Source organism: Mustelus asterias, chromosome 11, assembly GCF_964213995.1.
Source record: "Mustelus asterias chromosome 11, sMusAst1.hap1.1, whole genome shotgun sequence".
Classification (NCBI taxonomy): domain Eukaryota; kingdom Metazoa; phylum Chordata; class Chondrichthyes; order Carcharhiniformes; family Triakidae; genus Mustelus; species Mustelus asterias.
Genome location: NC_135811.1, coordinates 54,925,019 through 54,937,416, shown reverse-complemented (window position 1 = coordinate 54,937,416; position 12,398 = coordinate 54,925,019). Strand labels below are relative to the sequence as shown.

General features: G+C 45.0%; 1 protein-coding gene across 1 annotated transcript in view; it reads right to left on the bottom strand.

The window, feature by feature from the left end:
- Positions 1–12,398, bottom strand: part of LOC144500250 (protein bicaudal C homolog 1-like) — a 222,813-nt gene that overhangs the window by 87,826 nt on the left and 122,589 nt on the right. Inside the window, exons 3-4 of the mRNA XM_078222926.1 lie at positions 10,569–10,695; positions 5,172–5,285 (exon numbers count right to left, since the gene is read on the bottom strand). Coding sequence (XP_078079052.1) covers positions 5,172–5,285; positions 10,569–10,695 — 241 coding nt within the window. The remainder of the gene's footprint in view (positions 1–5,171; positions 5,286–10,568; positions 10,696–12,398) is intronic.

Genomic DNA, 12,398 nt, shown 5'->3' with positions numbered 1-12,398 from the left:
CTGTGGGGGGCGAGGGCAGGGGGAGAGGGGGGGTGGGTGGCTGTGCTTGGGATCCCTTAAGCACATCAATATGAGACATGTGGCAATGTCTGAAACAGATTGATAGAAATGGACCCCTGAAGCAGGAAAACGTTAGAAAGAAATTCCTGAGTGTATCATTTTATGTAGAGTCCTGTGACTGGAAAGGGGGAACCCAGAAAGGTGTTCATGTCTGCACTGAAATCACCGCACGGAGTAAGGCCCCAGTTAAATAAAACTCAAATATAAAACCTTGCTCTTCACGGCTCAGTAAGTTTAAAGAATCTGTGGAATTCTCCCCATGGCGGAAAGATGTGGAAGGGGTACAGAATAATTCTGGCCCAGGTGGGCTTGAACTTTTACCCAGATATTTCCAGAAAATTCCTGCACTTATCGACGTGCATCAGTGCGCTCACACAGGGCCCTGTGAGCCTGAACTGCACACGGGCCAGGGGTCAAACTCTTCATTTGCCAACGTACACACTTTCCATCCAAAATTATACTCACATGATCCAAACTGCAACTCACCTTCCATTAACCCCAGTACACTCACTGAGACTCCTTTTCCACAGCATTGAGAATTCATTATTTTTCTGCTAATGTGTTAATTTCAGCCCAGCACTACAACAACTTTCCATTATCCAAGGAATTTGCAATTACACACATCTATACAGCTTCAGAAGTGAACAAATTCTGCTTAAAGTTATACAAACTCCGTAGCCTGCAAAAATTTTGCCAGGATGCATTTTGTATTCAGCATTTTTCTTTAGCCTTTTTCGATTTACACCTGGTTTAACTGAAGGGGTTGACACCCTTTCAAAGTGTGTCCATGGCTGATGCTAACACACGGCTGGATTGCTGGGAACTGTATACAGAATAAACATGCAATCCTCAAATAAAGGCAAAATACTGCAGATGCGGGAAAACTGAAATAAAAACAGAGAACGCTGAATAAACTCAGTTCTGAAGGAGTCATTCAGACTCAAAATGCTAACTGTTTCTCTCTCCACAGGTGCTGCCAGACCTGCTGCATTTATCCAGCATTTTCTGTTTTTATTTGAGTCGGAAGGTCCGTTCTGTCATCACTAAAATCACAACACAAAGTCCAGTCCATCATGTGTGCAAAATTCACGATATTCCAAATGGAGCCACCTGACCCAATCCCCCGGCACGGTGGCCCAGTGGTTAGCACTGCTGCCTCACAGCGCCGGGGACCTGGGTTCCATTCCAGCCTCGGATGACTGTCTCTGTGGAGTTTACATGTTCTTCCCGTGTCTGTGGGCTTTCCTCCCGGTGCTCCGGTTTCCTCCCACACTCCAAAAGATGTGTGGGTGAGGTTGATTGGCCGTGTTAAATTGCCCTGAGTGTCAGGGGATTAGCAGGGTAAATACATGGGGTTACGCTGGGGCCTGGGTGGGATTGTCATCAGTCTAGGCTCGATGGGCCAAATGGCCTCCTTCTGAACTGTAGGGATTCTATGATTCTACGAACCCCACTTTTTCATCCTGCCGTATGTTTTTTGCATCCCTCCTTTTCAAATAGTTATACAATTCCTTTCCAAATGGTATTCTGGTTTCGATTTCTGAACAGCCTCTTCCTGTTAAGACATTCCGTGTTTTGAGACACTGAGTGAAAACCATTTTCTAACCTCTGCCCTTCGCACTTTTGTTACTACTGCGACAGTTATCACATTATTTTAAATGTATTCTCTCCTGGGATATGGGTATCGCTGTCAAAGTCAGCATGTGTTGCCCATCCTTTGGAGCATTAAGAGTTTACTATCTTGATGTGGCTCTGGAGTCACAAGTAGGCCAGACCAGGTAAGGACGGCAGATTTCCTTCTCTAAAGGACATCAGTGAACCAGATGGGTTTTTATGATAATCGACAACAGTTTCATGGCTGAGACTAGCTCTCAATTCCAGGTTTTTATTTTAAATTTCATTGAATTTTATGAATTGAATTTAAATTCCACCAGTTGCCACGGTGGGAATTGAACCTGCGGACCCAAAGCCTGGGCCTTTGGATAGTTAGTCCAGTGACATGACTATTACAGTGCCTCCCCATGGGTCATAATTTCTGAGCTCCAGAACAGTGCATCTTGGGGGGAACCCAAAAGATGTGTTGGCAACAACCCCCCCCCTCCGGCCCCTACCCCCGCAGGGACTTCAAGGCAATTACCCGGGAAGTTTAAACTTGTGATGAGCAATGGCCCCACACTGGGGACCATCTGAAAGTATGATATAAATCACAAATTTCATATGATTCTGACCATCATACAGCAAGCGTTGCCCAGAAAATGAGAGAAGATTTAAAACCACTTCCAGCATCTAGGTAACTATTGCACTGACCGCACCTCCTCCTAACCCCCGCACTGTGCCTCCGTACCGCCCCCACAGGACCAACCGCCCCTCGCACTTCTTCGAAACAGTGCTGTGAATATACACAGCCTTCTGAGAGTGCAGAGAGTTTTAGCAGCTCACCCACGAGACAGCACCTCTGACAATGCAGCACCATCTCTGCACGAACTGGAGCACCAGTCTAGAGTGGTCCTTTCAGTGGGACTTTCAATTCACTTATCCAACTTCTTGATTCTCATCTCCCAACATCTCTGGCTGGTCGGTTTGACCACTAACTCCACTTCATCAATTAATGGTTTGGGTTTTGACAATTATTTATTTCTCATAAATCAAAGAACCTGGCTCACTTTGCTCTACTGCTGCGATGTGGACAGGAAGATCCCAGAATGGAACCCTGCCTCAAAAGACCGTACCTTTTATTTCCACCCCACTTTTAACAGTGAATCCACTCCAGGATTTTACATCAGCCCCGCTAGGATTTCTTTGTCTTGACTGCTTCACAAACTGCTCTCAATTGCTTTAAGTCTCGATTCCCAGACTCTCACTAAAATGGCAACAAATGTTCCATTTACTTCTGAAGTCTGCTGTCCCACTTCAAATGCGGTTACTGCAATTGTCTCTTTAACACTGAAGACTTTGTTTACACTTCCTGCAATTCTACTGATGAATACCTTTATCCCTGTTCCCTTAACTTCAGTTGTCTTAAGACATTCTTTCTGTCCCAATTCCCTGGTTATCTGGACTGTATCTAGTTGCTTAGGAAGCTTGCATCTTTGCAATTCCCTTGTCCAGTCCAGCTTCTCCTGGCAGAGTTGAGAGCTGTTCACTCCCCAGTATCCTATCTCCAACTGCCAACAAATTCAGCTAAACTAAAACTTACAAGGCCCCCATTGCCAAGCAACCACTACTGGTTTATTTAGTCTTCATTCCGTAGCCCTCTCTAGGCACAGTAGAGACACAGTTGGAACTGAACCAACGCCCACATATTTATCTTTCATGAATCTAATTATAGGTTTTACCCTTCCAGGCACAGAAACATTAAATTAAAACTATACCTTATTTCTAATGTTTACCAATACAAATATAAATCCCTTGAAACCACCTTTCCTAAAGTTACCGGTAGATTCACTGTTACTGGCAAACATCATGGCTGGAATTTTACCACCCCGCCCGCCACGGGAATCGGAGCGGGGGAGGGGTGAAACATGAAAGGGTTCTTTGACTTCGGGCAGGATTTTACGGTTTCGGGATGAGTGAGGCCATAAAATCCTGCCCTCAGTTTTCTTGCAACTTTCAGTTTGGACTGTAGAAGAAGTTTGGACTATGGGTAGTTTATCATGCTCTCCTGGGAAGATGGTGTAGTGGTAATGGCTCTGGCTTAGTCATCAAGAGGCCCAGGTTAACGCTCTGGGGACACAGGTTCAAATCCTCCTACAGCAGCTGGTGGAATTTAAATTCAATTAGTTAATAAATCTGGAATAGAAAGCTAATCTCCATGGTAACCATGAAACATCAATTTTCGTTAAAAAACCCATCTCATGTCCTTTGGGGAAGGAAGTCTGCTCCCTTCCCTGATCTGGCCTGAATGTGACCTCAGACCCTCAGCGATATGGGTGACCCTTCCTCGAGGGATGGATAAATGCTGGCAGGAGGAGCAAAGACAGTAAATGCTGGCTGAGTCAGTGACACCCACACCCCATGAGTGAATTTAAAAAATGTCAGAATTTTTCTTTCAATCATAATCTACATTAGAATGATCAAGTCTCTGCAATCTTCACTGGATGTGTGAATGTACCTCATCTCTTTACAACTTATCACCTTGCTGTTGTTTCAGCATAACTGTCTGACCAGCACTGAACTAGGTTTCATTATTCATCTTTACTTTGTCTTTCTTTTCTCTTATTTTTTGATTGAGATGTCAGACCATTGAACAAACTAAAACCTTGTCCTCCACGTGTGTGTAAACAGTAGCTCTGAAGCTAAAGAAACTTGGTGCAGACTGTGGGGTTATCCTGTCAGAGAACAGAGAGTTTCCTAGTCTATGTCGATGGAAAATTGCTGTCACTGAGCGAATACTTTGAATCACAGAATCCCTACAGTGCAAAAGGAGGCCATTCAGCCCATCATGTCTGTACCAACAACAATCCCACCCAGGCCCTATCACCGTAACCCCACGTATTTACCCTGCTAGTCTCCCTGACATTAAGGGGCAATTTAACATGGCCAATCCACCTAACCCGCAAATCTGCAAAGACCTCTTCACAAATTTGTACACTTCTTTCTGCAGCACCAGGAAGGGGGCATACACTTCAGGTGAGAGAGGTAAGGTTCAAAGGAGATGTGAGGGGCAAGTTTTTTTTTTTACACGGAGAGTGGTAGGTGTCTGGGACGCGCTGCCAGGGGCAGATATGATGGGACATTTAAGGGGCTTTTAGATAAGCACATGAATATGCAAGGAATGCAGGGATATGGACCAAGGGCAGGGAGAAGGGATTAGTTGAATTTGGCATCATGTTCAGCACAACATTGTGGGCCGAAGGGCCTGTCCCTGTGCTGTACTGTTCAATGATTTGATTTATTGTCACATATATTAGTATACAGTGAAAAGTATCGTTTCCTGTGCACTACACAGATAAAACATACCGTACATAGAGAGGGAAAGGAGAGAGTGCAGAATGTTACAGCCATAGCTAGGGTGTAGAGAAAGATCAACTTAATGCGAGGTAGGTCCATTTAAAAGCCTGATGACAGCGGGGAAGAAGCTGTACCACGGTCCATGTTCTATGTTTTTGTACCGTTCGCTGCGGGCTGACATGGTGGGATTCGAGGATGTTTGACTCCATTCTGACTCAGAAATACTTCACACTCTTCCAATGTGAACTGCAGACAATTATCGAACATCAACAGCTCTGGAGACAAAAATTGCAAATCAACTTCTCAAAACGTCATTATCTTTGGCCCGTGTGGTATTGGACATAGACTCAACATTTACCCACTGGCCACTGCAATCGGCCAAAAAAAAACGATCCATTTTCCCTTCCACCTCAAAGAAATCGACACGAATTCCCTCCCATGGTTTTCCAGTGTTTGACCATGGAATGGAAGGTACCTGGGTTGGATCATTTCTCAATCGGAGACACACTTCATAGCTTTTCACCTTCTTCATTGGCCCTCTGCTTTCTAATTCATCCATCTCTTTACTGACTTGATTTTTACATGTTTACAGCACAGAAGGATGCCATTCGGCTCATCTTGTTCATGCTGGCCCAACAAAGATCTGACTACACCAATCCCATTTTCCAGTGCTTGGCCCATAGCTTGGGAGGTTACGGCAGCGTGAATAAAAATTCAAATATTTCTTAAAGAGTTTCTGACTCAACCACCCTTTCAGACAATGAATTCCAGACTCCCACCACTCTGAGTGAAAACGTTTTGCCTCAACTCCGCGGCCTTGTCTGCAGGGACCGGTCGGAGGGCGGAGCAGAGCGTAACTGTGAGTATAAAACTAACTTATCGGCGAAGGTGATTGGCGGTTGCAGGTCACATTTGCATAAGTGCAGTCACTGTGACCAGAAGGTGGTCTGTGGAGGAGCTGCTGTGAGGAGACACTTAAACCCCAAACACTACTTCAGCGTTTCCCTCCCTCCCTCCTCTAACCAAAAAAAAAGTCTCGGCCTTTTGGCTAAGATCAAGTGTAGTATGGGTTGCCTGCGCTTGGTCGAGGTCATTAGGTCACATTATAAGCTTCATTTTCATATGAAGCAGTTCTTTGAAGCGGTTTTGGCTGGGATGCAGGTGGGATCCAGCCTTGGAGGAGGAACCCTGCCCCTCCTCCAATCAGCTGGGCTCGTGTAGATCAGGCCCAAGGCAGGTGTGAAGGCCCTGTCTTGTCAGCCTGGATCGGAAATGTCTCAACTTGTTGAGACTCTGAATTGGACTTGATTTGATTGAATTGGAAAAGTATAAACAAAAACCAAGAAGATAGATTAGGGCAGTGCAGTTGATGTTGTCTACGTGGACTTTAGCAAGGCCTTTGACAAGGTACTGCATGGTAAGTTGTTGCATAAAGTTAAATCTCACGGGATCCAGGGTGAGGTATCTAAATGGATACAAAATTGGCTTCTTGACAGAAGCCAGAGAGTGGTTGTAGAGAGTTGTTTTTCAAACTGGAGGCCTGTGACCAGCGGTGTGCCTCAGGGATCAGTGCTGGACCCACTGTTATTTGTCATGTATATTAATGATTTGAATGAGAATATAGGGGGCATGGTTAGTAAGTTTGCAGATGACACCAAGATTGGTGGCATAGTGGACAGTGAGGAAGGTTATCTCCAATTGCAGCGGGATCTTGATCAATTGGGCCAGTGGGCTGACAAATGGCAGATGGAGTTTAATTTAGACAAATGCAAGGTAATGCATTTTGGTAGATTGAACCAGAGCAGGACTTACTCAGTTAATGGTAGGGCGTTGGGAAAGTTACAGAACAAAGAGATCTAGGGGTACATGTTCATAGCTCCTTGAAAGTGGAGTCACAGGTGGACAGAGTGGTGAAGGCGGCATTCGGCATGCTTGGTTTCATCGGTCAGAACATTGAATACAGGAGTTGGGACATCTTGTTGAAGTTGTACAAGACATTGGTAAGGCCACACTTGGAATACTGTGTACAATTCTGGTCACCCTATTATAGAAAGGATATTATTAAACTAGAAAGAGTGCAGCAAAGATTTACTAGGATGCTACTGGGACTTGATGGATTGAGTTAGAAGAAGAGGCTGAATAGACTGGGGCTCTTTTCTCTGGAGCGTAGGAGGCTGAGGGGTGACCTTATAGAGGTCTATAAAATAATGAGGGGCATAGACAAGGTAGATAGTCAATATCTTTTCCCAAAGGTAGGAGAGCCTAAAACTAGAGGGCATAGGTTAAGGTGAGAGGGGAGTGTCCAGAGGGTGGTGAGTGTCTGGAACAAGCTGCCAGAGGCAGTAGTAGAGGCGGGTACAATTTTATCTTTTAAAAAGCATTTAGATAGTTACATGGGTACGATGGGTATAGAGGGATATGGGCCAAATGCATGCAATTGGGATTAGTTTAGTGGTTTAAAAAAAAGGGCGGCATGGACAAGTTGGGCCGAAGGGCCTGTTTCCGTGCTGTAAACCTCTATGACTCTATAACTCCTTTCTTAGTCTTACACCTTTTCCCTCAAATATATGCCACCTGTTTATTGATCCCTCTATTAATGGAAAAAGTGCTTCCCTATCCCCCCTATCTCTGCCCCTCATAATCTTATACATCTCTATTAGTCCCATCTCAACCTTCACTGCTCCAAGGAAAATAGCCCCAGCCTTTCCAATCTCAGACCCTCCAGTCCAGGTAGCATCCTGGTGAATCTCCTTTGCACCCTCTCCAGTGCAGTCACATTCTTCCTATAATGTGGTGACCAGAACTGCACGCAGTACTCCAGTTGTGGCCTAACCAGTGTTTTGTACAGTTCCAGCATGACCCCCTGCTCTTTTATTCTATGCTTCAGCTATTAAAGGCCCGTATTCCGCATGCCTTCTTTTCCACCTTATCTACCTGTCTTGCAGCTTCAGGGATCTGTGGGTATCGGGACATAGGTTCAAGGTGAGAAGCAGGAGGTTTGGGGGGAGATGTGAGGAACATCTTTTTTACCCAGAGGGTGGTGGAGGTGGGTTGCCTCACATCCTTTAAAAAGTACCTGGATGAGCACTTGGCACATCATAACATTTAGGGCTATGAGGCAAGTGCTGGCAGATGAGTTTAGGTGGGAGTTCAGGTGTTTCTAATGTGTCGGTGCAGTCTCGATAGGCTGAAGGGCCTCTTCTGCACTGTGTGACTCTCTGGTTCTAACATGCACTCCAAGGTCCCTCTGATCTTCAGTCCTATCCAGGGTCTTACCATTCATATTGTAATCCTTTGCCTTGTTAGCCCTCCCCAAGTGCATTACCTCACACTTTTCTATATTGAATTCCATTCGCTACTGCTCTGCCCTCCTGAACAATCCATTGATATCATCCTGCAGTCTACAGTTGTTCTCACTATTTACCACCTTACCAATTTCAATTTTCATCTGATCCGTAAACTATTTGATCATATCCCCTACATTTAAGTCTAAATCATTAATATACACCCCAAATAGCAAGGGCCCCAACACAAGGGCCCCTGCAGAACCCCATTAGAAACAGACTTCCAGTCACAGAAACATCCCTCTACCATCACCCTCTGCTTCCTGCCTCTCAGCCAATACTGGATCCAATGTGTCACTTTGCCTTGGATCCCATGGGCCCTTATTTTCTTGACCAGTCTGCCATGAGGAATCTTTAAGTCCATATGGATCGTATCAATGCATTACCCTCATCAACACTCTTGGTTACCTCCTGAAAAATTTGATTAAGTTTGTCAAACCGACCTTCCCTTAATGAATGCTGACTATCCTGATTAATCCGTATCTATCCAAGTGCAGATATATTCTGTCCCTCAGAATTCTTTTGAGTAACTTGCTCATCACCAAGCTTAGACTGACCAGCCTATAATTTCTTGGGCTATCCCAACCTTCTTTTTTTAATAATGGGACAATGTTAGCAGTCATCGGTCCTCTGGCACTTCACTTGTGATGTGGAGATGCCGGCGTTGGACTGGGGTGAACACGGTAAGAAGTCTCACAACACCAGGTTAAAGTCCAACAGGTTATATTTGGTAGCAAATACCATAAGCTTTCGGAGCACTGCTCCTTCGTCAGATGGAGTGGAAATGTGCTCTCATGTGCTCTCAAATGTGTTTGCACTGTTTGAGAGCACATTTCCACTCCATCTGACAAAGGAGCAGTGCTCCGAAAGCTTATGGTATTTGCTACCAAATAAACCTGTTGGACTTTAACCTGGTGTTTTGAGACTTCTTACCGACTTCACTTGTGGCCAGAGAGGATTTGAAAAGCCAGTGCCCCTGACTGCTTCCCACTGTTCCCATCGTACGTTACTGGACTAAATCGTGCAAAATGCTGCTTGCACATTTCTTGGCTTCAGCCTTGGGATAACAAGTTTTATTATTTGGTTCTCCTCGCTAAAACACCGATTTCTCGTTACAGTTTCCCAGTGTCCGACAAACACTTACTGATTCCCACTATAAATAGCACAGCCCAGTTTAACCATCATTTTTCAGCCAATTTCTTCCCATCAGGGACACTTGGTTCCTCCCCCTGCTACCAATGGTGAGTAATATGATGCATCATCAAATTCCACCCCAACACTAACTTGACCTAACACTGGAATATTGTTATTGAAGTAGTCAGTTTCACAACAGATTTGGATAAGAGAAAGTGATTTAGAGGTCTCTTGCACACCCCACCTTTCGAGATGATGCGTACTGCTGCAGCTGCATCAATGATGAAACTAAGCTGTTGATCTCTGATTTCCGATTCTGCTGAGTGTTGGAGTTATATCTTTAGCCCTTTTACTCCCAGGTTCCATGTGTCCTTGCTCTTTGCTCTGAGTACAGTTCTTGACTTTCCTACTCAGCAAAATCAACCTCGATTTTCATATCCTTCATCTGATTTTTGAATGCATTTCTGACCTCTGCTTTAGTCTACTGCAGCCTCAACTTGATACACTACTGTGACCTGGAGCAATATTGTTTCCTCTATCCCTGCAAGCCACTGAGATGTGGCTGACTTTCCCACTGGCACAGAAAATGAGGATATTTGGGTGGTTAGTGACTACCAAAGCAACAACAGCAGCTGAATTATGGCCTCTGAGACTATGAACTGTGCTGCTGTGGCTGGAATCTGGCTGAAATTGGGTGGACCTCCCCATCTGGCTCAGGAAAAGAACACCCTTGCAATGTGCAACTATCGCCCATTTCCATGGCCATGGCTTCATTGCGGCCTACTTTCCATTTAAACCTATTGCCTTTACTCAAAGCCTGGCTTCATTAGGTCTCCTACCAAAATGTCCCGAAGGTTGATTTCTAAGTTTGCATCATACCAATGATGAGAGAGTTTATTTAACTTGAGAACATAATCTGCAATTGTCTCGCTTGACAACCACTTTCTCGAATGGAACGTAACCCTCACTGCAATTTCATTCTTAGTTGTGCCATACTGCAAGTTCAGAATCTCCTGAATTCCAGCATATTCCATAACATTGGGGTCTCATGAGCGACACTGGTTAGACACAACATCAAACTCATTTGGCCCTTCACTTTATCCTCATCTCCTATCTTAGTCACTTTCAGCCAAGTGGCATTGTCCCCAGGTATAGGCCTGAACTTTTCATCCATCGGGCACACGCACTCAACAGCCCAGAAGCAGACCTGTGAAAAATAAATCGTGACGGAAAATAAACTCCGCAAAGGGCGTTGAGAAAGCACATTCAAACACAAAGCTCAGTTCCCAGACACCTTCTGAAATTTTATTTCAGCCCTGGCATTGCATCCCAGCCTGGATCAAGATTGAAGCTAAAACGTAAAGGCCGTCTGGCCCATCAGCCTGGCCAGGCCTTCAAACGTGAAAGCAGACGGCTGTGTGAATTGCATTGGCTCCTTAATGGGTTAACCTGCCTGATTGTCAGTGGATGAGCTTTTAACTATCGCGCACGCACACCAATCGGAATATTGTGTGAGCATGTGATGACATTGTGACATGCGCCCGACATCTTCCCCCACAATGCCAGGTGTGTGCCAGCCCAGGCAATCCAATTTCTGGCCACAGACTTTTCTTTTAATTTTAGACAGTGCGGACTTGCTGAGCTGTATCTGAACACACCGAGCAATCTCTCAAACTGCCCAAAATCAACTGCACGAGATCCAAAAAGTGCGTCACAGTTTTCATTCGTCCATAATTTTGCAAAACGAAATATGAAAAATTCCTCATTGCCATCCTGTTGTATACCACACTTAGAAAAAGACCATGTGCACAGTGGTTAGCACTGCTGCCTCACAGCACCAGGGACCCGGGTTCAGTTCCAGCCTTGGATGACTGTCTGGGTGGAGTTTGCATATTCTCACCATGTGTGCGTGGGTTTCCTCCGGGTGCTCCGGTTTCTTCCCACACTCCAAAGATTATGTGGATTAGCCATGCTAAATTGCCGAGTGTCCAAAAATACATAGGGGTAAATACATGGGGTTATGGGGATAGGGCCTGGGATGCTCTATCGGAGAGTCGGTGCAGACTTGATGGGCCCAATGGCCTCTTCCTGTACTGTAGGAATTCTATGGTATGTGGACTCACTGCAACAACCACTACTGAAGCAATTGGATCCATACTTCCCAGACAGAGAGAGCAGCAGAGAATCATAGAATCCCGACAGTGCAGAAGGAGGCCATTCGGCCCATCAAGTCTGCACCGACAACAATCCCACCCAGGCCCTATTCCCGTAACCCCACATATTTGCCCCGCTAATCCCTCTAACCTACACATCCCATGACACTAAGGGACAATTCAGCATGGCAAATCAACCTAACCCGCACATCTTTGGACTGTGGGAGGAAACCGGAGCTCCCAGAGGAAACCCACGCAGACACGGGAAGAACGTACAAACTCCACACAGACAGTGACCCAAGCTGGGAATTGAACCTGGGCTCCTGACGTTGAAGCAGCAGTGCTAACCACTGCACCATTCGCAGTCAGAATTAAACAAATCTGATCATTGAAAATATTTGCAGCAGGGGGGCCAGCATTGTGTCAAAGCCTGCAGCCATGTGTCAATTCATCTGCAGAAACACAGGGGATTTGATCAGTTATTAACGATTAATCAATTACAGGACCACATTAAATAGCGGGATATGGACTTCCTGCCAGCTTGCACAAGTAATATTTATGACAGGAAATCGAGGAGGAAAAATAATATGAAATGGATAATGTTGAATATGGGCTCACGTGGATTATGAATAGAATGCAATGATACGTGGAAAGTAGATTAATGAGTATTAAGCATAGGATGTTTAATGAGGATTCGACCCAGTAAATGTAATGGGGATGAAGAATAGTATGTAGTTTAAAATAAACCATAAGAACA